General features: G+C 43.6%; 7 protein-coding genes across 13 annotated transcripts in view; 4 read left to right on the forward strand and 3 right to left on the reverse strand.

Annotated features, from left to right (window-relative positions):
* The first annotated feature begins 61 nt into the window (after positions 1-61).
* Positions 62-5,871, forward strand: LOC108109375 (bromodomain adjacent to zinc finger domain protein 1A). The gene is made up of 6 exons (XM_017217868.2): positions 62-545; positions 1,077-2,316; positions 2,383-4,721; positions 4,780-4,955; positions 5,024-5,456; positions 5,519-5,871. Exons 1-6 carry the CDS (start codon positions 424-426, stop codon positions 5,616-5,618), a joined length of 4,410 nt encoding a protein of 1,469 aa, XP_017073357.1. The 5' UTR covers positions 62-423; the 3' UTR covers positions 5,619-5,871.
* Positions 5,863-11,627, reverse strand: LOC108109376 (DDB1- and CUL4-associated factor 5). The gene is made up of 7 exons (XM_041818208.1): positions 11,058-11,627; positions 10,806-10,989; positions 10,377-10,643; positions 10,050-10,324; positions 9,859-9,989; positions 9,116-9,803; positions 5,863-6,832 (listed from the first exon to the last, which is right to left on the reverse strand). The coding sequence occupies exons 1-7, from the start codon at positions 11,272-11,274 to the stop codon at positions 6,369-6,371; spliced, it is 2,226 nt and encodes a 741-aa protein (XP_041674142.1). The 5' UTR covers positions 11,275-11,627; the 3' UTR covers positions 5,863-6,368.
* Positions 7,237-9,063, forward strand: LOC108109346. Its single transcript, XM_017217805.2, has one exon. The coding sequence runs from the start codon at positions 7,237-7,239 to the stop codon at positions 9,061-9,063; it is 1,827 nt and encodes a 608-aa protein (XP_017073294.1).
* A 248-nt stretch (positions 11,628-11,875) lies between the features above and the next one.
* On the forward strand, positions 11,876-12,986 carry LOC108109379. Its single transcript, XM_017217872.2, has 2 exons — positions 11,876-12,047; positions 12,109-12,986. Exons 1-2 carry the CDS (start codon positions 11,999-12,001, stop codon positions 12,858-12,860), a joined length of 801 nt encoding a protein of 266 aa, XP_017073361.2. The 5' UTR covers positions 11,876-11,998; the 3' UTR covers positions 12,861-12,986.
* Positions 12,987-13,103: 117 nt separating this feature from the next.
* Positions 13,104-16,439, reverse strand: LOC108109377 (riboflavin transporter 2). Of its 2 annotated transcripts, none has more exons than XM_017217870.1 (2): positions 15,894-16,439; positions 13,104-14,767 (listed from the first exon to the last, which is right to left on the reverse strand). In XM_017217870.1, the coding sequence occupies exons 1-2, from the start codon at positions 16,007-16,009 to the stop codon at positions 13,420-13,422; spliced, it is 1,464 nt and encodes a 487-aa protein (XP_017073359.1). In that variant the 5' UTR covers positions 16,010-16,439; the 3' UTR covers positions 13,104-13,419. The 2 variants fall into 2 exon arrangements, with proteins under 2 accessions (XP_017073359.1, XP_017073360.1); XM_017217871.2 differs by lacking the exon at positions 15,894-16,439 and adding an exon at positions 14,955-15,052.
* A 516-nt stretch (positions 16,440-16,955) lies between these two features.
* LOC108109400 (ferrochelatase, mitochondrial) lies at positions 16,956-18,651 on the reverse strand. The gene is made up of 5 exons (XM_017217898.2): positions 18,542-18,651; positions 18,110-18,488; positions 17,874-17,975; positions 17,497-17,818; positions 16,956-17,436 (listed from the first exon to the last, which is right to left on the reverse strand). The coding sequence occupies exons 1-5, from the start codon at positions 18,576-18,578 to the stop codon at positions 17,122-17,124; spliced, it is 1,155 nt and encodes a 384-aa protein (XP_017073387.1). The 5' UTR covers positions 18,579-18,651; the 3' UTR covers positions 16,956-17,121.
* Positions 18,652-19,045: 394 nt separating this feature from the next.
* The window catches only part of LOC108109373 (rho GTPase-activating protein 100F), a 33,373-nt gene continuing 24,824 nt past the window's right edge, over positions 19,046-27,594 (forward strand). For all 6 annotated transcript variants that reach the window (XM_017217856.2, XM_017217857.2, XM_017217858.2 and 3 more), the window contains exons 1-2: positions 19,046-20,244; positions 23,598-23,907. In XM_017217856.2, coding sequence (XP_017073345.1) covers positions 23,821-23,907 — 87 coding nt within the window. In that variant the 5' untranslated portion in view covers positions 19,046-20,244; positions 23,598-23,820. The remainder of the gene's footprint in view (positions 20,245-23,597; positions 23,908-27,594) is intronic.

A 27,594-nucleotide genomic window follows, 5' to 3' on the forward strand; every position in this document is an offset into this window, starting at 1 on the left:
ATCGAATAAGCATTTTCCAGACCGCGTCTTTCGGCATTTCCGAGCACGCAAAGTGCGGTCATATTGTTTGTAAAAAATTCGCAAAGGCGCGTGAAAATAGTTTGCGCGTAGGAAAAAGTAGAATTAAAGAGCCGATGTCGCTGAAGTGAGTCACAAACGTATTGGATAGTGCCGGAACAGTGTCGCCCGCTGACATCTTTTAAAATTGCGCAGGATCGCATTCCGCGAAACGCTGAAAAAAACGGTTGCTGTGAAAGACCCCTTATAAAGGCGTGAAAATTTGGGCGCCTTTTGCGTTTGTCGGTTGGCGTTGTGAAATTTATCATCTCCGACTCGTTTTTCCGTGGTTTGGGAGTGCAAAGAGTGTATTCCCAAGGATTATCATTGTAAACTTGAGACACCCAGAATTTAAAAACAGCAAACATGCCTATTTGCAAGCGGGAAGGATTCGACCTGAATCAGAAGGAGGGCAAAAACGAAACATTCCATGACAACGACCAGGTCTTCTGCTGCTACATCACGAAGCGAATTTTTCGTGACTACGAGTAAGTGCATCCCTTTTCTGCAATTGCCCCTCTCTGCCCCTAGCCCAACTAAGCCGTTAAAGAGGGGATGGCGCTAAAGTATACAACAAAGCGACGCGCAAAATCATATGCAAACGATGTACGTGCACATACATCTGTACATCTTCGTCCAGTGTGTGTGAGTGAGGCAGTCTCGTGGGACTGGGGCAAAAAAACGCTGTTCGGTGGCGGGAAGAATTTACAGCTGCCGCCGCACAGCTGCTCCACGCGGCGTTGCCACTTGGCTGCAAACAATGCGCGCCCTACTTAATTTTTAAAATGTAGGCAAAATCAAAGAACTTTTATTTAATTTAATTTGGTCAATACGACGCATTCTCCTAAAACCAATTTCTTGATTGGTATGTAGTATTGAAGATTTCCTATTCGTAGAGTCAAAATAATATACTCATTACCTTGGTGTAGGATAGTTAAACTATGCATTTCGGAGATTTGAAAAAATAAAAGCTTATGGAATGACCTTTTTGTAATAAGTTGATTTACTGATTTATCCAGGAGCTACTTTCGGCACGTCATGGTGATTAACTCCACTGTGTGGCAGTGCGAAGCCACCGGAAAAGAGAACCTTACATTTGAGGAGGCGGCGAAAAGTGAGCGGGCGGCGCGCAAAAAGATGGAGCAGTTCAAACAAAGCCTACGAGCGCCCGTCCTCCTCGTGGTGGAGCACGCACGACAGTCGGCAATCAACACCCTTAACATGATGGTGGCCAAATTCCTGCGCAAGCGCTACTTCATCGGTGAAGAGGTATCGGTGCAGGCCAAGAAAAATTCCACATACACTGTGGTGGCCATCAAGTTGGACAAAGATATACCGGAACCAGGCAATGGCATCTACGAGGACACGGACAACCTGGTGTACAGGCTACGACCGAATAAGGGCGATCCCAGTGCAGAGCTTGAGCTGCCGTTCAAGCAATTGCGCCGCTCGCGCATGGAGTTTAACTTGGAAAACCTAAACATGTTCATTAAGAGTAACGTGTCACGTGTGGATGGACTTCTACGACCCAAACCAGAGGCTTACAAGCAGTACGTGACCGATCCTGGCGTAACCTTCTCCTCCATCTTCATTGGAAAAATGCCGCGCTATTCACCTGCTAAGATAAAGAAACCCGACTCAAAGGATGCAAAGAGACAGTCTACTCTTAACAAGTATATCGTGGCCGATGAGGCAACGGCTGCAAAGTCGAAGGCGAAGGCCAAGTCTGATGCGAAATCACTGGCCGAGGAAATGGAGCGCGTGAAGCGGGAAAAGGAAGCCAAACTTATTGAACTGGAGAAACAAAAGGCGGAAAAAAAGGCACAGCTGATGGAGCGCGTTGAAAACGAATGTAACTTACTGCTTCAAAAGACAGACGATTTGGAGCGAGCCGATCAGAAAAGGCTGCCCAGGTACAGAAAAATTAACACTCTGCTTCCTGAGCGACTCCTGGGTGATGCATTTATGATGCGCGAGTTTATGCACACCTACGCTGGGCTGCTGTCGGGAATCGAGGTTTTCCGCCAGAATCTCAGCTTTTTCGAGATGACCCGAGCACTGAGTGCGCGTGAGATTGCCGGTCCACTTTCAGACATTCTCCTAGTGTTACTCGGCACTGTTTTCGATCTGCAGAAGGAGGAGGAGGAAGAGTGTTCAGTGACCTACCTCGATCGGGCGGCACAAACACACGAGCCATATTGGAGTATGGCGCAGGCAGCCAAAAGTCACCTCTACGCCAAGAGGCACTTTTCATTTAAGGTTAATATACGATTTATATTCTATTCTATTGTCTATAATCTAATCTGAATTTGTCTTTACCATTAGGTGAACGAACTCCCATTGGACGCACTGACCTTGAGTGAAGTGCTACGCCTGCATCTACTTGGATCCGGAGCTATCGTAAATGAAAAAGCGGAACGATGGAGGGTGATGTACAGAAACGGATACTCTTCGAAAGAAGATCCTGGCTTGGAGTTGCGTTTGCAACACTCAAATATCCTGCGTCATCTGAAAAATTATTCCGTATATCAGCTAAAGTTTAGGGATATAATGCACTTGATTCGATGTCTGATGTCTCAGATTCTTACATATTCGGGCACAATTAACTTAATTGAGGAGCGCATGGAACAGACGGCAAAGGCCAAGCAAGATCTGCGGGCTTTAGTCGTAGGTGAAAATAGACGCCTGGCTGCGGTTGAGATGAACAGAAAAAAGCTTACCCAAACGCACCACCTGGAGATGAGTGCCAGTGAGCCAGAGAAGAGAGAAGCGTTACTCGAAAAGTTAAACAAGAGTATTGCGGAGCTTCACGCTCAATCGGATAACCAACACCGTAAACACGAGCAGCAAATGCTTAAATTGCATTCTCAACTGTTTAATTTCTTGGTATACCTAGGCATGGATAGGTGTTACAGAAAGTACTATGTGTTGGAGTCCATGCCGGGAATCTTTGTCGAGCATTCATCTGACAGCATGGATACTTGCTTGGAGCAACCTCCAGCAAACAAGTCTCAACAGGAAATCCGTCAGCAGGCTACATTGCCAAAGAATCGCAAAGACTTGAGGGTATATCTTCTCAAGCTTTATGGAGACGACGATAAGAAGACCAAAAGGAAGGTCAAGCAATCACTGGAAAACAAGGAAAATCAAGAGCATCGCCTTAACGGCAGTGCCGAGCCCATGGAAGTGGAATCAGATACTCCAGAAGCTCCCACTCAGTTTGAGTTGATGATGTGCAGCGGTGACAGGAGAAATTGTATTGTGCACGATCCAAGAAACGGGCAAAGGCAGCGTTGGTCATATATTTACCAGCCCGAAGAGATCGACGAACTAATTAAGGCACTAAATCCCAATGGACTCCGTGAGTTCGAACTACTTCAAGAACTTTCCGTTCTTCGTTCCTTAATCGAGCAGCATGTAAAGACCTGTCCAGCGGAGATGCTTAGCTTGGAAAACGAAGCCATGCACAAAAAATTCCTCGCAACGATGGAATCTGAAACTCACCGCAAATATGGAGAAGCAAACTTTGGATTACCCAATGACACCGATTTGAATGAAGTTATGCGCTTGCATTTGGTGGATCGGATTATTCAATTCGAAAACGATATTTATTCTGGTGATCTCGGCCGCCTAAAGGTCAAGGACATGGCAAAGTGGCGAAGCGATTTGCTTTCAGGCAGCTACGATGCACAGTGCAAGTTGCAATGGGGCCCTGGAGGGAAACTAGAAGATGAGGCTGGCTCTGACAACGAGTCCCACGAGACTCACGAGGAAGATGATATCGGTCTTGTAGGCAAGTACGCCAGGAAGCCATATAGAGATCCTGGTTCGTATTTGGCAACATCTGCGGACACAGAATCCCTACCAGACAGCGATGATGAAGAGGTTCAGCCGACTAACTCCGTCTCTATTCCAATCGCGGTGCACAACATGGCTTCAGCGCTTCTGCAAGTGGAACAGGCTATCGGAAAGCGGTTCCTAAAAGAACCTTATGGTATGAAGAAGTGGGACCCCAAGCAAGAGGCTTTGAAACTCACCTGCGACTCTCGTCTGCACCAATGGGAAGTGTCGCTAATGGAGAGTACCAGCTTTGCCCAGGTGTTTTTGCACCTTAATATCCTGCATGACTGCATACAGTGGAGGCGGTCAACTAACAAGTCCTTGTGTAAGGTCTGCCGACGTGGAAGCGATCCGGAGAAGATGTTGCTATGCGACGAGTGCAACGCTGGCACTCACATGTTTTGCCTAAAGCCCAAGCTAAGATCTGTTCCACAAGGCAACTGGTATTGCAATGATTGCGTTAAGAGTTTGGGTCTAAATGCTGAAAACGAGAAAGATAAAAGGCAGACGGCAACGAGGAAACGCAAGTTTATTGTTGAAGAGGAGGATGAGCAAACGGACGAAGAAGAGGAGGAGCAGGACGATGAGGATGAAGAAGACGAGAACGCGGAGCAGGATGAGGAAGTTTCTGACGACAAAAGCGTAGCTTCCACACGCTCATCTTTAAGAGTCAACGGTCGCTCTCTAAGGCGGTCTCGCACGCGACCCTCGAGTAATCGACTCACATCAAAAGAGATTGAAGAGGCTGTGGATGAGACCGAGAGCGCTGAAATTAGCGATGACGCTTCCCTGACAGCCGATGAAGATGCTGTAGAAGACGAGCCGTAAGTTAAACCTACTTTTGAGTATTATTTTGAAGATAAGCCCTTTGCCCTTTCGCAGCGATGAAGAGAAGGTGTGTCAGAAGTGTTTCTACGACGGCGGTGACATTAGATGCGTGCAATGCAAATTGTACTTTCATCTGGAGTGCGTCCACCTCAAGCGTCATCCCCGCACGGAGTTCGTCTGTAAGACCTGCAAACCAGTACCACAGAGACCGAGGCGCCGGCACAGTAACAGTGAGTCTACATAAATATAATATTCTTTAATACGGCTTTCTCACAGCCCCTTCTCGCATTTTCTACAGTGAACGGTGACGATGACAACGATGAGGATGAGCCGAAAGCCAAGCGCTCCAGAAACTCTGTTCGTCTATCCATCGACAAGTCCGCACGCCAAAGCAACGGCAATAATAATAATAACAACAGCAGCACTAATAACAACAACCATCGGAGAAGCGGTCGTCGGACGAACGAGAACCTTCCGTTGAACAGTGCCGCCTTATACGATCTGCTAGAACAGATTATGAAGCATAAGGCAGCTTGGCCGTTTTTGCGACCAGTGCTAACATCGGAGGTGCCCGATTATCATAAGATCATCAAGACGCCCATGGATCTGGCTAAGATTAAGTCCAAGCTAAACATGGGGTCCTATCAGCTGAACGAGGAGCTGCTCAGTGACATTCAGTTGGTGTTTAGGAACTGCGATTTGTACAACGTAGAGGGCAACGAGATATATGAGTAAGTAGATATGGATTAACTTAAGTGGATATAAATATAACCTTTGTATTGAATGCTTTCAGCGCTGGCTGTCAACTAGAGAGATTCGTTATCGATCGCTGCAAAGATATGCAGCTGCCTTTTAGGCCCAGCGATATGAATGGGGAAGTCGAAGCTTGCTGAGATTACCGCTGATCTCTGCCACTCTTGTGTAAACTAGTTAGCTTACTCTTAGTTGTAGTCGGAAACTTTATAGATTTAAGCAAAACCATTAAGTTTATTTAAATATCCGCTATGTTTAATATTCTCATTTAAGTGCAGTTAAAAGTTTTCGCACACGCACAGGCAAAAATATTATTGTTTTATGAGACATTAGGTATTTTAGAAATTACGAAAATTCCACAATCAATAAATGAAGTGAGTGAAAAACTTTAAAGGAGAGTTTATTTTATGCAATAAAATGTATGCAAATTTTAGATAAAGTAAATCTGGAAACGATTAAATGAAATCCTTCAGTGGGGATGAATTCTGGGAATGAAGAAAGGCTAAAGACAGAATCAAGTTTTTAGACAATTTTGTTCCATTTCATCAACAACTTGGTAATTAATGTACATTGTTAAATGGATATAAAAAAGATTCATAATTTTTGAAATGAAGAAAGGCTAAAGACAGAATCAAGTTTTTAGACAATTTTGATCCATTTCATCAACAACTTGGTATTCAACGTACATTGTTAAATGGATATAAAAAAGATTCATAATTTTTGAAAATCTCATTTCCATTTAAATTAGTTTCTAATTGGTAGACGTGTTGTAATTAATTATATGGGTTGAATCTGTGATATAAACGAATATGTGTGTTTCAGCGGATATACAGACTAAAATGGGTGATTTTTCTTATAAAAGCATAGCAGGACCAAAGCTCCAATACAACCTACATGGATGAAGATGTTGAAGCTGTTGACTCTGTATTGCAAATGTCCGGAATTAGACCATTGACATTCACTGTCTTGTGATTGTTGTTGGACGTAAACTGGATGTTGTTGTTGGCTTCCAGTTCGGGCGGAAAATGAAACGAACTAGAGGTGCTGGGAGCCTGAGACAAATGAGCCACCATTGAGGTAATCGAAGCTGTAGAGGAACTGTCCCCAGCCTCCTCGGTGTGGATGCCTTCACTTTCATTGGTATTATTGTTGAGATTGTCCCCTGATGACAGCTCCTCTTCGTCGGAGTCGTCGCTCCCCTCCAGAATTTCGTTGTTATTGGAAGCTCCACTGTCGTCCATATCCGTGGAACGTAGTCGGCGAGTCTTTCTCCTTTGTTTGGTGGTCGAAAGACTGTGGCTCCTAAGTTTTCGCTTGCGTCCTCTTTGACCAACTCTGGATTGCAGGGGGTCAACTAGAAAAACAAATGGCTTAAATTATTTTGCTGTTAAGTAAACAATATAAATAAAATAATGTAAATACTTAAAAATGAATCATTTGGGTGACAGTTTGAAAATTGGTGTTCTATAATTATGTGCTCCCGTAAGTTACTTAAAAATACAAAACATATGACACCTTACAGAGAACAGAAATGGCTTGTCCTTATCCAAGGCTGAATGGGCAAGTCATGGCATGTGGTGTCAACAAACCCCAGAGACTTGCCAATAATTGTGGTAGCGGTCCCCCATCAGGTGTCAATGGTTCTGACACTAAGCAAATACTTGAACAACAGGATGTGTGTCGACCTATACCCTCGTATCCTGAACCTGTCCTATTGTTAGCTCTACAATCTCAGTCAAAGGTTCAGTAACTCTTGATATGGCGACGACTCTGCATCTAATTATGCTGGCTCTAGTGGGAGGAACCCTTGGTCAAGGCAATAACTCGGACTACAAACAACTTCTGGCCTGCATACTAGGCCAACTTGAGGGCGGTGTAGAACTTCATCTAAGGGATTCTGGCAATGAGGGCAACAGTCTCGTACATTTTTTGATGGTGCAAGGAAACAACTCTCTAAAAATAACTCTTAATCAAGATGAAGAACCACAGAATACGGATATAGTACAACACCATTTGTACATGTTTGAAAACATAAGGCAAATGCAAGAAATCCTAAAAAGCTTAGTTAACACTGATGGATTTTATGTATTAGTTCTGGAGAATCCTACAGCTACCGATGATATAATTTTATTGGACTTTATGGCCAACGTTTGGCTTGAACATAAGCACAGTCGGATTTATTACGTCCAGTTGGGGATAAATCGTATTATTCTATATAATCCCTTCCAGCAGCGTTTCGTAATAGTCAAAGATCCGAAAACGTATGGTGAAATTTACAAGAACATGGAAGGTTATCCCTTAAGGATATACATATTTGATTCGGTTTATTCAAGTGTGGTGGGCGATTTCGACAACAATAAGGTACTGAGTGTAAATGGAGCGGATGCCAAATTGGCCAGCACCGTAGCCAGGAAATTAAACTTTACTGCCGAATATTTGTGGCCGGATGATGAGTATTTCGGAGGTCGCCTGGCTGATGGATCGTATAGCGGCGGCGTAGGTCGCGCCCACCGTGGCGAAGTAGATATAATCTTTGCGGGATTCTTCATCAAGGACTACCTCACCACAAACATCCAATTTAGTTCAGCCGTCTACATGGACGAACTCTGCCTATACGTGAAAAAGGCTCAAAAGATTCCGCAGTCCATTTTGCCTCTTTTCGCTGTTCATACGGACGTGTGGATGTGCTTCTTACTGGTGGGCATCCTAGGAACCATTGTATGGCTTCTTCTTAGAGCTCTCAATTTGATTTTACTCATAGAAAGCATACCGGATGGTTCAAGAGCTGCAAACATTAGTTATTTCGGAGCAGCTCGTCGGATTTTTATCGACACCTGGATCGTTTGGGTTAGGGTAAATGTGGGACGATTTCCCCCTTTTCACTCGGAGCGCATCTTTGTGGCCTCTCTGTGCCTAGTAAGCGTGATTTTTGGAGCCCTGCTCGAGTCCAGCTTGGCCACAGTTTACATAAGACCACTTTACTATCGAGATGTCAACACATTGAGAGAATTGGATGAAACCGCCCAGCCCATTTATATTAAGCATCCTGCGTTTAAGGATGACCTCTTCTATGGTCACGATTCTGAGGTCTACCGACGACTGGATGCCAAGATGATGCTGGTGGCCGAAGGCGAGGAGCGACTCATTGATATGGTCTCCAAAAGAGGCGGATTTGCGGGAGTCACCCGCTCCGCAAGCTTGCAGCTAAATGACATTCGATACGTGATGACGAAAAAAGTGCACAAGATACCTGAGTGCCCCAAGAACTATCACATCGCGTATGTACTGCCGCGTCCCTCGCCGTATTTGGAGCAGCTCAACAGGATCGTGCTGCGGTTGGTGGCCGCCGGAATCATGGATCTCTGGACAGGCGAGGCCAAAGAGCGCGCCAAGTGGAGTATCCAGCAGTTTCCCGAGTACTTGGCCCAACTGGATGTCGGACGGTGGAAAGTTCTTACCATGTCCGACGTCCAACTAGCTTTCTACGCCCTAACTGGTGGATGTCTAATTTCGGGCGTTGCGTGGATGGCGGAAATATTTTTAAAACGCGAGCGGATATATTTTATGCCAAGAATTTCAATTTAACAAATTTGTTGATTTTAATTGAAGTAAATTTTACCTTTGGAAACAAACTCACCTGTTTTCAATTCATGACTCCGCCGAGGACTCCGGTAGAGTTGATCGCAAGCCCGGCGTCGCTGCTCCCGGGCCGCCGCTTCCGCTGACGTGGTGGGTAGCTCGTCGTCGCCGAAAATGCGGTGTGTCTCTTCCAGCCAGTCACTAATCCGCGCCTGAGTCGCTGCATGCTTTTGCTCACCAAGGAGTCGTTGGAGCAATAGGTCCACATTACGCGGCTGGCCCGCGGTGCCTCTCACCGCCAACTGAAGTAGAGCGCGCCGCTTTTTGGCGATTAGATAGAAGATGCGATTCGGATGTGTCTGCCAGCTCAGTTCACTGACGTTTGGCGTGTCGATGTCTTGAATTGGCTCGATGCCCTCACCTTGGTTAAGATCGGAATGAGGGTCTTGATCCGTCTCGTGCTCCTCGTCGCTATGCTCCTCTGTAGCTGAACTATCCTCGCTGGAGGGATCTGAGCTGCTGTTTGAGACGCTCTGGTTATCATCGGTGCTCCAGGACTCGAGCTCGCGCTGAACCAGTGTGTCGAAGAAGGCAAGCATCACCTGGTCTTCGTCCGTGTTGCGAGCACTGAAGTCCTGGGACACGTGATCCGAGGACTCACGATGTAGGGCGCGAGTGCAGTAGGGCAGGGCTTCGGCTTGTGTCAGGGATCCTTGCCAGCCCTGCTGTGCAAAGGGACTCCACAGCTGAAGGCATTTAAATCGGTATTCTTAAGATCATTTATAGGAATTCCCAACTTACTTTAATGATCTTTTCTACGCCGGAGGAGGCGAACAGACACCGCTGGCGGTTGTAGCGCACCTGGTTGACAATAGAGCGGTGGCCAGTAAGTATTACTGGAGGGGTTTCAATCCACTGGTGTTTTTCCTCCACTAAGAAATTTAAGAATAAGAATACGATTCTTTAAATTGAATGCCCCTCCACCAACTCACAGTCTACTCCATCCAGACGCCATATGAACATGTTGAAGTTGTCGGAACCCGAGACCACCAGCTCGTCCTGCGGTCCCGCAAACGTACAGCTCTTCATTGTGCACGAGTTAAAGTACTCGTCGTGGTAGAAGGTGGCCACCGGCTCCGGTGCCCCGGGGCTGTAAAGGATCGGAGGTAGCCGGCGGTGCAGGGTAAGCAACAAGGTTCCATTGCAATTAAAGCGCACGCTCATGCAGCTTGGAGACTCCGGGATGTAATTGTACTGGCAGAAGGGCCTAAATGGCGATAAGTAAGCAAATTGATACTCTAATCCTAGATTGAACTCACTGTTGGTGGTGTCTCAGATCCCAGAGCATGGCTCCCTTTTTGGCATTGGCTGTGGCCAGAAAGTTCCCATTGAGGGGGTGAAACTCCACTGCATTAAAGGGTGTTTTGAATTTGGCCAGGGCCAGCGGTTCGGACTTCCCTGCTCTCAGATCGTAGACTAGGATCTCTCCATGCTCTGTGGCCACGCTCAAAAGATGGTCACTGGTCCTGTCTACACTCAAACCATAGACGGGTCCATCGTGCGAAAAGTGGTTCACGATCTTTCCGCTTAACAAAATACGAAATTAAAAAAATAATTAATTTTAAACTAAACATGAACCTCATCTAATTAATAAATTAATTACTTCAGTAGAAACCAAATATGAAGTTAAAGTGAACGCGTAATACACTGATTTAAGCTAGTTTTTAAATAGCCATTAAATAACTTACGTTTCAAGATCATGTTGGATAACCAAGTCGTCGTTTCCCCCTGAAAAGATGTAGGAGTTTTGGGTGTTGAATCCTAGACAGAAGATGTTACTGGCGTGCTTCTCGTTCATAGGTCGAGGTTTTCCCAATTGGGACACCACCTCTCGGTCTATGTTCCACAGCAAAACCCTCTTGTCGTCACCTCCTGGGAGATCGATAATTAACAATGATTAGTTTGGGCGTCAGGAACTATCAACAGGTAGTTCCACTTACCTGATACCAGAAACTGGCCTCCCGGACTGAACTCTAGAGCATTTACACAACCAAAGTGACCGGTTAGGTTGCGCTGGTAGAGATTTTCCGCTGCACTAAGTCGCTCGCGGAAAATAGCTGAGGGAAGGTGACCAGTCAGCAACTGGTTCTCCCGATGGCTGAGGGCGAGGTCTAGGTTACGGGTCTCCAGGGAGCGCAGGTTCCGCAAAAGACTCATTTTACTGGACTTTATATTGGTAATATTCACACGCAAGTCAGGAGACTTTAGTTAGAGTGTTCCTGGGTCCGGATTCAGGTTCTGTTGTGGTCTCCAGTGGGGCTGCGGTCCACGCATATCGTCTCCAGCGGTGCTGCTCTGTATGTAGAAAAAATTGTGGCTTTGAAATACGTAGAAACGTAGTGACTTTTCTACATCAAAATAAACACTCAATCGCACACTTTTAAGGGTCAGAAAACTGGTAAATTATAGCCAGGAAAGCTAACACATAAGTGTATTTTTTAGAGAACTGCGACGACTCGTTTCGACGGGTTTATCATCACATCGCATCGCTCCCTAATCAAAACTGAAACAGAAAGTATACAAACCAAACCGAGAAACCGTCGAACAGCTGTTCGCCCAGCCAGTTACAGTGGTTCCAATGTGCTCGAAAACCGTACATGATACGGGGTGTGAATCGTGGATAAGTGAAAGAATTAGTTTTTCCAAATAACCAATTATTAATAACATACATTAAGTTTTAGTTTAGACCAATTTTGGAGTCAAATTTCAGCACGGCTTTGGGAACCTTAAAAATATATTTTATTTTTACAGGGCCCATTTTTGAATCCATTTATCGTAGAGTTTTATGTATCAAAATTTCATGAACAATATTGTTTTAGGTCAGATTTAGTCAACAGAGTTTCGTAAATTCACAGTGTTTTTGGAACCCCCTATATAACAAATGATAATGGCCGACAATACGGATTTGGTGACTGATAGTGCTATACCAGGTGAGCTTCTGGTTTCGCTGCCTAATATTTTATACTAAAATATCTAAATTCCGAATTTCAGTCTTTCTGGAAAATGTGGATGAAAAGGAGCAGGTACGTCGGATCAGCGCTTACCTTCAGAACCTGCGAGATCGATTACGTCAGGGCATCCAACAGCACGAAGAGGTCGTCCAGTCGTCGTTGCAGCTGCTTAAGGAGGTAGGCGACGTGAACAACATGATGCAGTTTGCGAGGAATGGCCACCAGGCCCAGGCTACCAAGATCCGGCGCCTGATCATGGGTTTCGAGACGGTGAATGCCGCGAACTCGCAGCAAATTTCCACCGTGGCGGGTATTAGTTTACCCTCAGATCTGACCGAGATTCATGATCTTTTAGTGGAATTTGAGCACCTCAACGATAGCAAAGTTCTGCGAGAGAGCCTACTCAGCTTTAAACGTGCCCGAGAATCGCTGGAGAAGGTGCTTGGCTTCCTAGAAAAAACTGGTAACGAATCTCCGAGGTCCTCTCCCCAAGGAAGCATGCTTTTCAAGTGTCCCAGTGCCAGTCGCAGCCTCCGTGAGAAGATCGAGGCTTTCAACAAAGTCTTGGAAGCGGCTCCAGAGAACCTGGGCGACACCTGCCGCCACTTCACAGAGTGCTTCTGCAGCTGCTGCAGCCTGGACGAGTCTCCCGAGTCCGGAGGAAAGGGGCCGCTTCCTGTTGCCTCCAAAACCAATTCTGGATACGAGGGTGACATTGACAGTGAAGTAGAGCAGACGGATAAGTCCAGCAACGACTTCGAGGCGGAGATGGAAATGGATACCGTTCCCTGAATGGTCCTCCGAAAAGCAAGCAGAAAAAAATAGGGATACAAAATATTCACTTTTGTGATAAAAAATTCACGTTTTATAAATATAAGGACAATTATAAAAATAGTTTGTTCTTAAAGCACCATTAAATATTCATCTATCAGAATCCAGATCCACTGTAGAATCTATCCCCAAGAAGAAGTCAAGTTCGGCGGAAAAGTAATAGAGCTATAAGGTACAAAAAGGAACCAGATAAATTCCACAAAATTCGCTTTTAAAACAATATACGTTTAATTTAGACTGTTCATTTGTCAAATTGTAATTTGCACCTAATAGTATCTTAAAGTTACGTCGGTAAATGCTTCAATATTTGTGACATCTAGAATTTATGCTAAGATCTAGGAACTCCTTTAAAGTTTCGGGAATATTACCTCCTAATTCGTGTTAAGAATATAAAACTCGCACTTCAGGTATTTGGGTATTGTCTTCATTTTTCGAAAGAACTTAGTAAGCTACAGTAAAATCACCTATAAAATCACGATGCATCCCTGGATATTTGTGCTGTGCCGCATACCCGGCGAGTTCAGCAGCTCGATTCCGCGGCCTGGAACAAATCCGAGTAGTTAATGGCGAAGAAGATGGAAACCGATCCGATTGCAGATCCCAGCTGAGTGATGGCGCCCACCCAGACCAGCGACTGTCCGCCCTGCGACCGCATCACGGTGGTGATTCCCAGTTTCGTGTAGCTGACAATGCCCACCAGCAACGTCCAAGCTGTGACCACCAGTACGGCTCCAATGGCCTGATCGTGTAGTGGCGGCAGAGGACTTAAAGCGGCTGTGGTGAACACGTAACTGGTCAGAAGACCCGCCAATATAGAGAGAACGGTAATAATTCGTAGAGATGTAAAATGCAGGAACATGGCCATGAAGCAGGCCACGGGATTGGCAATCACACTGAGCGTGGCTGCCAGGTGGTAAGCTTGAGACCCATACGGGGCACAGGAGTAGGACTGTATGCTGCCAAATATCCCATTGCTGAATAGCGAGATAGCTCCTATAAGCAGGAGAAGATACGTGTACTGTCCCCTACTGAGTTTTTCCGCCTTAGGCTGGTTATCGGCATCTCCGTAAACGTACTTGTTGCCCTCGCTGACAGTCACCTGGGCATATTCCCTTTTGGCCAAGGGAAGAGAGTTCAGGAGTGCGTACCCCACATAGGCGAGGACCATCAATCCGAAGAGGATGAAGAAGAAGACACCAGTGTCGAATCGAGGCGGTGTTTTCTGCAGTTCGTACACTTCCTCTCCCGTTTCGGTTACATTGACCAAAACACAGTCGCCGTTCTCGCCGATGCCTTGAATTAGAGCGGTCACGCTGGGCAGGAGTCCACTCAAACCTTCGCCAATGAAGTATGTGACCATATATTGCTCCTTGAAGCGACCCATGTAGGGCATAAAGAGCACGGAGCTGGTGCACGCATTGAGCGCCGTGAAACAGGTTAGCACAAACAAAGCCAAGCTGTGATCCGTGCCCGCCACGGGAGCAGTTTTGTTGTAGAAGAACCCTGTCAGCAAACAAGAGACGGTTCCCACCAAAAGCACCAGATGAATAGTGTAGCCGTCATTCAGTTTTTTGGGGGAATACTTTTGGATGGCCGTATAGAGTAGCGGGCCCAGATTTCCAATCTGCACCATTAGACTCAGGTAGGAGGGCAGACTCCAACCCTCTGGTGCCTCGTCCACCAGCACGGGAAGTTGGATGAAGGTGCCATTAACGCCCAGCCAGGTTCCGATGCCGAAAAATATGGCCAACAAGTCGACGATCCAGCTGCGGTTTCCCAGCTTTGATACCAGCTCCATACCTTTTTTTGGGCTTCCCCAGTTGAGAAACAAGCTCAGCTCACTTTTCCTAGCCTCAAGCGAGGGGCATCTGTGGACAGAAAGAGACGAATATCTAATCTTAATCATCTTTTAATAATTCAAAAGTCTTGATTTGATTATTATTAAATGTATGAACCATTTTCATGTTTTCATTGATTTATCTAAAGCTTATTTATTTGAATTTTGGTAAAAACTATCAGAACTTAAATATGGCTACATTTGAGATTACTATTTACCTAGTTTCTAGGGTGCCAGCCCAGTCTGAATTTCTGGTTTATTTCGCTTTATGGTTCAGATAAGCCTTAAAAAGTCATTATCAAGCATATGGTATTTACAGTTCATTATGGTTGTCTTTGCACAGATAACCGACTGACTTCGATTCAAGTCGTTCTGTGGCTTTACATTACACACTGCAATATAAATTAATTAAAAGTACACATTGCTTAATTGAATTGTCAAATTCAAAAAGCATTAGAAAGAAATTCTGAAATATGCATAGTAATCGCCTAAGGTTCAAATGGATAAATCAAAGAACTAATTATCAAGCTCGATATCCACTCAGCACTAATCTTATTTTCAAGTGATATTGAGTGGTGTGCCGGTGGTCACATACGATCCTGATCTAATCTGCTGATTCAATTAATTTGTGACCAGCCGAATAGAGTGCCGATGTCTGCAAGTATCAGGCTGAATGAGATAAGAATCACAATCGGAAACGTCATCCAGAAAACCCCTAATTGTATTTTGAGTGTAGAAAAGAATTTCATCTTAGAAGAATTTTAAAAACTTTATAATAGGCATTAGTAAAATTATCTATAGACTACAGAAAAGTTTTTTTTGGCAAATAAAACTTTTAGTAAAATGAACAAATTTTATAATAAAAAAAAAGGCTGAGTTATACCAAGTTTGTAGTCATTTTTCGATATGTGTTTCTTACTTCGACTGCCATCAAAACTGGTTTTTACACCGTTTAAAGATAACTTATTAAGTAGCTTTCGCCAAAATTGAACACCCTGGAGGAAAGCGTATGCTTTACCACTATATCATTAAACATAATGACAGGCAAACCTGGAAAAAGAGCTAAGAAATAACTACTACACCTTTTAAGTCAAATTAAAAACAGGTTTTCGTTCACCGAATGTACCATCAAAAAAATAAGTTTCGAAACCACTTACCTGGCGAAATTCGCGGAATTCGGAGCGGCGTCGTCCGACGTCGAGATCACGCCGTAGACTGGCCCCGCCGGATTCGTGGGGCCACCAGCTCCTCGGCTTTTGTGGTACCTGCTCATATTCGGATTCGGAGTGTACTCTTACTTTTCGAATTAATTTATGATCCCGGTGGCGATTAGATTTCTCGATCCGGGGCACTGTGGATGTGGAGTGAATCTGGCAGGCTCGATTCTTTTTCCTTAATTGGTTATTAAAAATCAACGGCTCAATTGTAGAAATGTCAGAAATCGAAGCCAATTGATACCCGCCAATAAATACAAAGTTCCAATTTGGGTGCCCGGAAAGTCTCAATTATGCAATATTCTAGGAATGAAAAGTGTCATCGAGAACGCTGCAGGATGGAAAATGCAGAAGTGTCCAGCAGGAGGAGTCAGAGTCGGAACACGTCCAGCTCCAGCTTTGGCAATTTGAACACACAAAAGTAGAATTTGATTTAATAATCATCGGAGCAAAATATTATTGAGAGTCAAACAGCTGTTCTGACATGACCGATGAAAAAATACCGAAACCATCGCACGTGCGACAAGAGAGCGAAGCAAAGATAAGAGAACTTAAAAATACAGCTCTCTTTTATAGAGCGGAACGGTTTTGTTATGGTTGTCGAAATTTCTTATTAATAGGAGGGTATATTTGTTTTACGGTAGCTAAGAGTTTTCTACAAAAAGAGTTTATCTATTTTTTTTCAGTTGTTGAGCTTCTGAAAATAATGTACGAACAAAAGATTGCCCTCTTGTATTACACTAGTCACTACTTTTGAAATTCACAGTATCGAGATGATCTGCCAAATTTTAAAATTTAAATCAGAAAAAGCTTATCTTTTTCATTACTTGATTTACTTTTTACGATGGACTTTATTTCATGACTCATAAATTTGTTAAATATCATCATTATTGTTACCAATATTATGATGCTATCTACAGAGTAAAGTAGCACGTCATGCAAAGCTATGTATAGATAACACTATTGGTGGCCCTTTACACTTTCAACAGTAATCGTTTTTTAGTATTTGTATTATATTTACTGCTCGGCAGTGTCTTTTATTAATGCACAAGGTTATGTGAAAAGCCTATCCCCCAGAGACCCAGAATAATGTATGAATGACAGCCCCAGCTGGAGCGATTGGAATACCTGTCACGCAGTGCGTCGGAATTCCGCGAAATGCATCACTTGCCTAGCTTGAACAGAGCTGACGGTACCAGCTCTTACTCTCTCTGCACTTTGGATTGGAACACATGGGGCAGCGCATTAGAAACTTGGGATTAACCGACTGCTGGGACTTCAGGTGGTCTGCCACAATGTTGCTCAAGGCGTCAATAAACAGAGGATGGTCGTTGGGGGCTGCCGCCCGTCTGATCTCCTCCACGCCGACCTCCTTCGCTAGTTCGTCGCAGTACTCGATATCCAGTTCGTGCAGTGTTTCGATGTGCTCATTCACAAAGGCGATGGGCACCAGAATAAAGTTCTTCAGGCCTTGTTTTACATAGCCCTAAGAGGAATAATATTATTTTTAACATGATCATATTGAAATCCATTACTCGATTCTCACCTTGATGGCATCATCGGTGGCGGGTGCTAGCCAGGGCAGTGGCCCTACCTTAGACTGCCAAGCTAAGCTATACGGATTCGTTTGTCCCAGTTCCTGCATGACCATGTGTACACTAGCCCCAATCTCCGAAGGATAGGCATCGCCTCGGTTCACAGCTTTCAGAGGGAGGGAGTGAGCAGTGAAGAGGATAACCACATCGTTACGCTTTGTCTCTACGAACTTGGCGAGTTCATCGCGAATTCGCTGGGCGAAGGTTTTGATTAGGAGTGGATGAGTGCCCCACCTATCGATGATGCTCCACTTAATGTCCGAGGGCAAGTTACTGTAGGGAATAACTTCTAAATAATAAGAACAATTTATAGATATTTATTACACACTTGCTGCGGTAATGGGTGAATATCGAGTTAAAGCTGGAGCCAGAGGTGGCACAGCTGTACTGTGGATATTGCGAGAAGAGGACAATGCGCTCAGGTTTATCGCTGCAATTGAGTAGAGTTTCAATTAAAAGTCAATTCATAGCTATCACATAATAATAGTTCAAATCAAAATTATTATAATTTCAAAAAATATCGTTATTTTCAGTACTACTATTCGATTTCATGACGCTACTCACTTTTCGATCTCAGCCAACGTGTTCTCGGTGAGGGGATTCACGTAGCGGAAGCCCACGTAGTGCTTATGGGGACCTGTTTCCGGAGAAATTCTGTCCAACTGCTCGCACATGAGCTGACCTTGCAACTCTGTCCACTTCAGTATGGGAGAGCCCCCGCCAATCTCCTTGTACTTTTTCTGCACCTCCGGCGTTCTGCGCTGGGCAATCCACGGACCGAGGCGGCTTTGCACGGGCAGCTGAATCATGTCCCGGTCGGTCATGATACGTAGCAGGTAGTCGTGCACTTGGTCCGTATGCGTCGGTCCACCCATGTTAAGCATTAGGATCGCGGTCTTCGGTTTTTGGCTGCTCAGGTGGCGAGCACCGCTCGCCAGGCTGCCTGTGTATAAAACATGCATCATATAGCATAGACATAAAAACTTGTCAACTCACCTGCCAGTCGACACAGCTTTGTGTTATGCAAAAACATTATATTTCAATTTGACTTGACCCAAAAAGTACTTTGATATTAGGAGGCGTTATTTCTGTTAATATATCGCCTACCGCCGACCAGAGAAATTATCGATACTCGAGAACAACGATGTTGCCAGATTGTGAAATAACTTACGTAATCGTTTTATACGATGATTTAAAATTTAAAATTATTGTTGCGATGACAATAGTTTTTGAATTTTTATGTATGTCTTAAAACGTAATTAGAGTCGACCTTACTCGGTAATCAGTGTTCATTTATAAATTTGTTTATACTACTTTATTTCTAATAACGGAAACGATATTATAAAATTCGAGTCCGAATTCTAGTATATACCGTTAAAAGGCTGTGCTGCGGGATGTTTCCGGCGCCTGCGCTTAAACTCCACCCCCTCCCACTGTCCTTTGCACTGTGTGCAACTCTTGAATCTGAAAATCGTGCAGTCTCGCTCTTGCACGCTGCATTTCGCTTTCGTCACTCGCTGCGAGTGTTTCTTCCCTCAGATCAGCGCACATTTAACAGTTATTTCATTAAATGTGGCTGCAGTTGCTTTGCATAAACACAAAAACCACACGGTTCAGGTGCCCAAAAGGTGAAACCTAACGAAAAACAACCGAAAGTGCCGTTAAACAGTGGAAACAGGATTAGAAAAGCTCCGTACCAAAGTGAAAAAAGCAATAAGGAGTTGTGGAGTGAGTGGGAGTGGAAGAGAGGGAGCGCTATCGCGGTGGTGGATGTACGTGTGCTGGTATTGGTGTTGTGTCCGTATCCGTGTTATCGCCAGAAGCATTGAGTTGCTCTAAATTCACAGCGCATGCGCAGGATAACTCACGCTCTCTGGTTCTCTTTCTTAACTTGGAAACGGAACAGGATATTTTATTATACCGAAATTCGTTCGCAGGAAATTCGCATAGTTGCGAAAGCTCCGCGCTGCCACACGGACGCATTCCGCTGCTGGTTCCCCCGCACACCCGCACACCCACTCACACCCGCCCGCCGCGCAACGACACACGCGCCCGCTCGCACACTCGCGCAGAAATCAATTAAAAGTCAAAAAAGATAAGTTGCAGTATTCCGGGAGCCTAGAAACATGCTGCAATTAACTCATAAGTTGAGAAAAAAATGCCGCAGCAAAAAAAATGCAGGAAAAGCGGTGAAAGCGAGGAAACTGTGAAACGAAAGGCAACGAAAGAACAACGGAGAAGGAGCACAGGGAGATGCTGCAGGGATGTACTTATATTTCGGATTTTAAGCCATTGACCACCGAAACCAGCCATTTGTCTCTAGCAACAAAAACTCCCACGTAGCTATTTACAATTTGCATTTTTGGATTCTCACTGCCCCGGAAGTGAAACCAGCTTCAGCGGAAATTAAAACAAATCGAAGCAGAAATTAAAGGCACAGAGAGACAGAGAGAGAAAGAGAAAGAGAGCCACCGGAGCGAGCAAGTGCATCCTCTTTACAACACGACACACATTTACAACCGGTGACTGCAACTAGCCCACTCCTCGGCCTCCTGCTCCTACCCCTACTCACCATCCCCCAGTTGTTCTTTGTAATTTGTTATCTCTGTTTTCATAACTTGGGCAGCAGCCGTTGGCACGGATTAGGCGGAAAACGTCAGCTATCAGGACGTCAAGGAGCATTCTGTTCCAAAGTTTAGGTGAGTCCCCAACCACACAAAAATCAGCCTTTTCGGGAGATCTACTTGGATTGTGTGCGTTGAAGATGGCCGGCGTGAAGTAGACATTTTTCAAAGTCTTTAAACTAATTTAACAGCGACAAGAAGATCAATGGAAATGTTGTTAGTTGCAGTTCCTCTGTATAAGGTTCTAAAAGGTTGTAAGGGTTGTTAAAGATCTTTTCACGTAATATAAAAAATGTAGTTTCAGAGTTGGGGTTAAGTCGAAAACTATAACATTTTATCTTAAAGGTTACTTTACGACTGACCAGAAGGGGAAATTTAATATCCCGCGGTCCTTATAGTCCATTTCCCAAGCCAGTTATAATATCTGAGATACCAACAGACACACGGCGGTAAATTAAGGACAGGGTAAATGTAGAAATGAGAAATCATAGCATTAACCGCGACATTAACAATCAAAAATGTTGTTTTCTTTCCTTTTTATTCCACCCAAACCAGCTATTCCATTTTACACCTGCAACCCGCCCCCGGAGTCCATCAAACTACCCTCAGACCTAAGAGCTTTGCTCCAATTTTACAAGCAAACAGAGAAATATGTTTGAGGGTCTCAAAAGATACAAATAATAGGAAAAATATAAGAAAATTCCAGCTAAGCCACAAAAACTACCTTTATATTAAGTCAGAAACAAAAACCGTTGTACATAAAAGCACGCCAGTAGCTGCTTTATGTTGGCTATAAATAGAAACAATTTAAGCTGCCATTTGTGAATTTATTTACTGTTTACTATGTTTTCAAAATCCTGCCAAAGGTAAAGAATAAAATAACTTATATCTCCTATAAATGGATATCTTGCAATATTTGGCCAACACCTAACATAAGGAGATCATAGTCCACGATGTTCCAGCATAGTGTCAACTGGTAGATTATTTTTAAGCAGCTCCTTTTTCCAGTGTTGAATTTTTCCATTTGTGCTTTCATGGTACACACTCGTGCTTTAAGGCAATGCTATTTGCAACGAGTGGACTGGTGGCTACCATGTTGTGCAACCATAATTCCGTCCTTTGATTCTGCACTCTCTAATTAGATAAACTCTGGGTTTCCCCGCAGCTTTTACAGTTTCTATGGTTTCAAGCATATTTTTGGCATTTTACCGCGAATTCTGTCCGGCGTGCAAGTAGCGAGTTGCAAGTTTCAGACATGAAGTTTAGAGTTGCTAGTGGCATGTTGCACAGTCGCCTGGTGACAAATCAGCGGGCCACTCTGAGCTGGAAACTGCCAGCACGGGCCGCATGGGGCAAAAGAAGTGCACTGAAAATAAAGTTTTTTCTAAATATAAGTAAGGTGCCGAATTCATAGTCATAAGTGTATAATTTACATTTTTTTAAAAAACATTTTTGAATGTGGTTCACGTTTTTTGGCTCACTGTGTGTGCAATCGCCTGAGCGTGCGGCTAAGGCCCAGTGGGGTGTGCTAGCTGTGGGTAAGGGTGCGACGATGGTGGTGGTTCGATGGATACTCCTTTTGGTGGGTGCTACATGGCAGTTAATGTGTCGAGAAGGGACTGGTTAAGAAGGCGTTGTGGATAACCCGAAACGCAGCAATAACAATAAGAAATATTGCGATGGGGCTTGGATTGAGCCAAAAAAGAACAATCGATAAATCCGCCTTCTTTCCACGCGAAATTCTTTCTACATTGTTGCAAAGCCTTAAATGCAATCGCAATACACTAATAATATTAAAAGTTTAATAATAAGTAAATAACACTAACACTTAGATTTTCAAAGTTATGTTTTAGTCCCTTACGTAGGAGCGTTGCCAATTCTTCTTCTTTAATGTACTTCTTGCATACCCTGAGTAGTCTATGTTTTTTATTATTTGATAAATGATTTGCCATTTTCGCCCCTTGGGCGGATGGGAAGGCTTTGTCACTCATTTATGCACACACATAGCGGGCTGAATTTATGATGTCATTATAATAGATTTTATGCGTGCCTAGCCAACATTCTCGGCGACTGGCGACTGGCGAAGTTGTTCTCGATGTGAAGATGGTTGTAGCTGCTGCCAGTGAACACCCGGACAACATTTCTCTCGGCTGATTGCTGTTTTTGTCGCTTCTGTCGTTGGGACACAAAGTATCTTGTATCTGCATGTTCCAGCCCCTCAAACTCCCTACCCAGATGCAGCCCGCTCGCTGCGAATGGAGTTATGGATATAAATTCTTCAGTTGCACGCCAGGACCCTGAACAGTGATGCCATTTCTAGAATTGGACTATTCTGAAAGAGCTATCTGTATTCCTCTTGATGTTGTTCGGCTGAAACCCTTTTCCAAAGTTCGACGTAGCTTAATGCCTAGCAGTTAAACGCCCTAAATGATAATTTAGCTCGTAAGAACTTAGCAAAGAGCAAGTTCAGCTGACTTCAGAAAACCAGGCCAGCACTATTAGCCCCAAAGGCCAGCCAGGCTGGCTGCTGGACTCAGCTTAATTACCATAAACACAATTTGCGAGTGTGTGACTACCATATTTTGACAAGATGCCAAGGGTGAATATGATCCAGAAGTGGCCGACTTTTTCTAAAGAATCCTTGGAAAACAAAATGAGTCCTTGTTTCACTCCATAAGGATTAATACATATTAGATTCAGAACCGGTGTTTGACCTATTGTTATTTTGTATTATTCTTATAAATATTGAAACAAGATATACATATATATTGCGGTAGGAGACAGTCACCCTACAATGTGTGCCACTTCTTCTGTTTCTATTCCTCTCCCATCATCTCTCTGCTTAGAGAACAGCACTTTATTTGCCAATGGACCGAGGACGACAGCCAAGGAGCAGGGCAAACATTGCATTATCAGCGCTATAAAATCAGAGGCAGACAGTTGCTCGATATATGCATAATGTAGGAGTGCTCATCAGCGGGGAGTCGGTGGAGGAGGGTGAAGCTGTCCAAGTGCTCAAATGCATATGACACATGTCAGGCTCGTGGCTCCAGGCCCGCGAAGTGTAAAGTTTCATTAAGTTAAACACGAACAGATACACTCTCAAACACAAAACGAGGCACTGTGGTCCTAAAACTAGTAATTTAGTAATGTATTTCATTATCTTATATAATGACAAGTATAGTTATTTAACTACAATATCTCAATAGCAATGATCAGTCGATGGTCTGAGTAGAAGCTTTCACGAAACATTTACCAAGAATATAAAAAATATAAATTTCGAGACCCACTGTGCAAAGTCCTATCAGGCAGCTATAATGCGGAGTGTATGTAAGTGTCAGCTTGTTGACAATCATGTGACAGTAAATACTTGCTTATGGCTCTGCGCTCGCTTTTCAACTCATTAATGGCTCTGCTTTCCCTTGCAGGAACTCACAACGAATAAACCGAACTTGCATTTTTATATCGCATTTTGTAAGGAACCCAAGGAACGTGTTCAGCATTGACCAAATGCCATCGTTTTCAACGCTAGTTGGACGAGCAAGCACACACGGCAATTAAAAGAAGTTGCCTTTGAACGAAACCCCACCCAAGGCGAGAGGAAAGGACCGGAACGAAGGAAGAGATTCCCAATCGGATTCCCACTAATAAATGCAGTGGAAGAAGAAGTTTACTCGATTGAAAGCAGCTACTGGAAATTCGCGTGTGCGAAGAATGCTTTGTTGTGGACGAAGAAAGGTGAGTGTTTGATTGACACGGATTTTTTTGAGTGTTTTACAAATAGAAGGGGTACCTAAGTGACTCAATATGTCAGTCAATTAGATGAGCACCGCCGTTCCCTAATCAGTTTCATGGCTGCCATAATGAATTTACATTTTACGCCTCAATTTCAATGAAGCCCTAATTGCAAAATCTGATTTGTATGCTGCCGCCGTTGCCACAGACGTTAGGATGTGTGGGCGTATGCCATTTTCGGTGAAAGTGGGGTGTTTTCAACGTTTGGGGTGGTTTTTCACTCTTTAATGTAACCGATGACGTATTTAATTACAAGCCAGGCCGTCAGCGACTGCCGCACTTTAATCAAAGACACCACACATATTAATGCAATTTCTGAACTCCCGGTTGGATGCCGAATTGGGTTGAACAAAGGGTTTGATCTGCTAGCCGACAGCACTTAATTTGATTGCGACTCGTGCTCAGCAGAACGGAAAAGAGTGTTTGCTCAAGTGCTCCTATATGCGCCACCTTACTTCGGACAAGCTTGCCCGTTCATTAGGCACCTAACGGAGCTAGGTGCTCCAGAACGGACTGCCTGGGGATGCACTGGAAGAGAAAATGAAATGTTTTTGTGTAATTCCATCCATCTTAGCCACATTAATAATATATCATACATACATTTTAGTCTGAAGTTAGTTTAGGTATTTATGATAATGTTCCCATTGTAATATTTTATATAATATATTAAGATTAATATATTAAGATATGAAAGCGATCCGTTAAAGTACAGCAAAACTTATTTACCAGGACATATCCTTGAGAAAATTGCATCCAGTTCTAGCCATCTTTGCCAGCAACCAGGATTAAATTTATGATAAAGTCCTTGGAGATGCGGTTCCCACAGCCCTAAATACACTCTGCCGGCTGTTTGTTTTAGTTATAGTTGATTATTTTTCTTTTCGCTGCCGTGCAAACTTTGACTTTGGGGCCCTGACGTCGCAAAGTTTAGCAAATAAATTAATTTACGCGCTGCACCGACGTCGAAGCTGCCATCTTAATCGTCCCGCGGGGATGGCGAGGAATCCAATTTGCACTAGTGGCGCCCTAAGCGGGTTCGAAAGTGTGCATCGAACGAAGATTTCCTGGGAAACCTCCAAACCGCCGAGGGCCCGAAAGGGTATTCCGAGTGCGCCGCAGCCTGCAGCGGCTTTTAAATTGCATTTCTTCGCTTTTATGGCTGCCGTTGCTTTAATCAGTTTTGCGCCAGGCGCAGTAAATTGATTTGTTAAACAATTTTTAATTGAAATAAGACGCTGCCGGGCAGAATGTCAAACTTTTATACCAGTGCTGGCAGGCTTCCGCCCTTCCTGGCACTTGAACAGCGGCAAACAGCTACAAAGTTGGTCAAACAAGACGCGTTGGCACTTCTATTGGCACACCAGTGTTGACTGGCAGCCAAAAAGGCGAGGAGAGGCGAGGATCCAGGCGTGCTGGGGGTACAAATCAGCATATTGCATTACAAATCGAAAGGGCTGACATCGGCTGAAATCGATACTATTTAATGGGATTGTTTTGCACGCTACTCAGCTTGCAGTCAGCTTCCAGATGCATCCGCAGCAGTTTTTGGCGGAAACTCAATAAATTCAATAAATTTTTTAACGACGATTGAGGAATGTAAGGTGGCAGCAGAAAACGTGCATAAATAAATTGAATATAATAATAAACTAATTCTTAAGTAGTTTTCTTAATTAAATCACTTTGAATTTTGATTTAATTGCTGATTCCAACAAAAGATATTCTTGAAACATAGGGACAAACGGTGTACTTTAAGAGTCTGCGTGATTAGTTGCCCGCTTGATGGAAGTTTATGAAATAGTTTGCTACTGCGGCCGGTGGCCCTTGATGTGCAGGGAGCTTGTTGAAGACTTTGTGGGAAACTTTTTCAACTTCCTTGCCATGCAGCGGCACGTTTAGTGCTTTGAAATGGCGTAGAATGATGGCGTCCCTCCTGGCATTCGGCTCTCCTGTCTTCTTAGCTCTGGAGTCTGTGGAGTGCCATTCAAAAATAAATGGCGGGTATTTAGGAAGCCGCAGTCTGGAGTCTTTCTTCGGTTGTTTGAGTTGCCTTCCGAGCTGCCAACAACAATTGGAAGACGCAGCCAAGTAACATAGAGCTAGGCTGGCAAGGCATTTCCTAGATAAGGATAGTAAGTCAATGGAAACTGAAAATGGAGATACAGTTCCTGGGTATATACACACACTCCGTATATTGTCCGATTCAATAAGGGATGCTTTCACCGAAAATCCTTTTCAAGATTCATAATTGAAATGAACTTTGTGATTTCATTATTGGCTAATCTTATTTGTAATCCATATAGAATATCTAAATAGGGTGCGCCATATTTTATGGTCCGATGGATTGAATAACTTAAAAGCGAAACAAAACAAACATATTTTTGAGTTAGTATCATTTAGTATCGATGTATACAATTTATTTGGACCACTTTGAAAAACAATATCAATTAAATGGCCACATTTATTGGCCACGGTAAATTGTGTTCGTTTTGCACCCTGCACCCTGCAGATTATGGGGCTTTGAACTAACTAACTATTGCTCGCAGAGCTGCCGTTCTCACAAATAGTCTGATGCCTAATTTTCTTCGATTTATTTTGCCTTTTTCTTAGAAAATTTTACCTTCGACTGCAGCCTCCAGAAAAAACATTTCTACCCCGCTGCACTTTCACGAGGCCGACACCTCCACCTATCCCTTTAGCTGGAAGATGATTTAAGAAAATAACAAACTGCAACTATTAATTGGCACTGCAGGTTTGGCGGTTTTTTGCTGCCAACGCAGCTGAAAAAGTTCTTTCCCTTGGTGCTTAATAAGCTTAATTTGGAGTGCATTGGCTCGGAAAGAGCCCAGATAGAGCTAAAAACCTCGTTTCCCCGGCGCCTAAGGCAGCCATTGATTTTCATACCGCGTACTTTTTGCCAAAAATTAACAAAAATTGGGATTTTTAGGTGTGAATGCAGATAGACTGGAAATTTATTTAGGAGTTCAGCGATATAATGCTTTCTATATGAGAAATTTCTATACTCAAGAATTATTTTTTGAGTTATGAGTAAAATTTCGCATTTTTGATAAGGTTGATCATCAAAATCTGCAAAAATGGGCAAAAATGTTACGTTTTAAACTGTGAATGCAGTTCAAATACGAATTGGAAAACAAGCATAATGAGGTATGCCATTCCATTTTTCGGCGAATTTTGGCTTACTTATGGACAAAATACTTTAATTTTAGGGGGAAAATGGGGATTAACCAAATTTTGATGTTTTCATAAGCTGCAACATCGTGTAATTTTAAAAGAGCTTCGCCAAAAATGCACTTTTTCGGGTTTCAATGGAGGTGTACCAAGAATTAGGCTACAAGCTCAACGATGAATTAAAATCGTCATTTCGAGATGTAAAAGTACTTGCATTAGAAGGGTAAAAACGGGGTTAACTACATATCGCATTTTCAATAAGAGACATCACATTAAAACTTTTCAAAACGTCCGTTCCATGGATTTCTTACAGTTTAAAGGTCATTTAAAATAAGATGTTTATTAGTTTATTTCGATTGACATTGTCAACTTGCTTGAGAATACCCTGTTTGGATAGGATGCTGGTATTTTGCGTATCTCGTTAGAATGCTTACGTGCCTCGAA

The sequence above is a fragment of the Drosophila eugracilis genome, unplaced genomic scaffold (assembly GCF_018153835.1).
Source record: "Drosophila eugracilis isolate 14026-0451.02 unplaced genomic scaffold, ASM1815383v1 contig_1101, whole genome shotgun sequence".
NCBI lineage: Eukaryota > Metazoa > Arthropoda > Insecta > Diptera > Drosophilidae > Drosophila > Drosophila eugracilis.

Excerpts from the sequence above, each read along its gene's own strand:
- LOC108109376 (XM_041818208.1), bottom strand. The coding sequence starts at position 11,274 with ATGAGTCTTTTGCGGAACCTGCGCTCCCTGGAGACCCGTAACCTAGAC. Across the intron at positions 9,990-10,049 it reads GCGTCTGGATGGAGTAGACT|TGGAGGAAAAACACCAGTGG; the intron begins GTGAGTTGGTGG and ends TAAATTTCTTAG. Across the intron at positions 6,833-9,115 it reads GAGTCATGAATTGAAAACAG|TTGACCCCCTGCAATCCAGA; the intron begins GTGAGTTTGTTT and ends TTGTTTTTCTAG.
- LOC108109346 (XM_017217805.2), top strand. The coding sequence starts at position 7,237 with ATGGCGACGACTCTGCATCTAATTATGCTGGCTCTAGTGGGAGGAACC.
- LOC108109400 (XM_017217898.2), bottom strand. The coding sequence starts at position 18,578 with ATGTTTTTGCATAACACAAAGCTGTGTCGACTGGCAG. Across the intron at positions 17,819-17,873 it reads TTCACCCATTACCGCAGCAA|TAACTTGCCCTCGGACATTA; the intron begins GTGTGTAATAAA and ends TATTCCCTACAG. Across the intron at positions 17,437-17,496 it reads CCACCGATGATGCCATCAAG|GGCTATGTAAAACAAGGCCT; the intron begins GTGAGAATCGAG and ends TATTCCTCTTAG.
- LOC108109379 (XM_017217872.2), top strand. The coding sequence starts at position 11,999 with ATGATAATGGCCGACAATACGGATTTGGTGACTGATAGTGCTATACCA. Across the intron at positions 12,048-12,108 it reads GACTGATAGTGCTATACCAG|TCTTTCTGGAAAATGTGGAT; the intron begins GTGAGCTTCTGG and ends TCCGAATTTCAG.
- LOC108109377 (XM_017217870.1), bottom strand. The coding sequence starts at position 16,009 with ATGAGCAGGTACCACAAAAGCCGAGGAGCTGGTGGCCCCACGAATCCG. Across the intron at positions 14,768-15,893 it reads AATTCCGCGAATTTCGCCAG|ATGCCCCTCGCTTGAGGCTA; the intron begins GTAAGTGGTTTC and ends TTCTGTCCACAG.
- LOC108109375 (XM_017217868.2), top strand. The coding sequence starts at position 424 with ATGCCTATTTGCAAGCGGGAAGGATTCGACCTGAATCAGAAGGAGGGC. Across the intron at positions 2,317-2,382 it reads AGAGGCACTTTTCATTTAAG|GTGAACGAACTCCCATTGGA; the intron begins GTTAATATACGA and ends CTTTACCATTAG. Across the intron at positions 5,457-5,518 it reads GAGGGCAACGAGATATATGA|CGCTGGCTGTCAACTAGAGA; the intron begins GTAAGTAGATAT and ends GAATGCTTTCAG.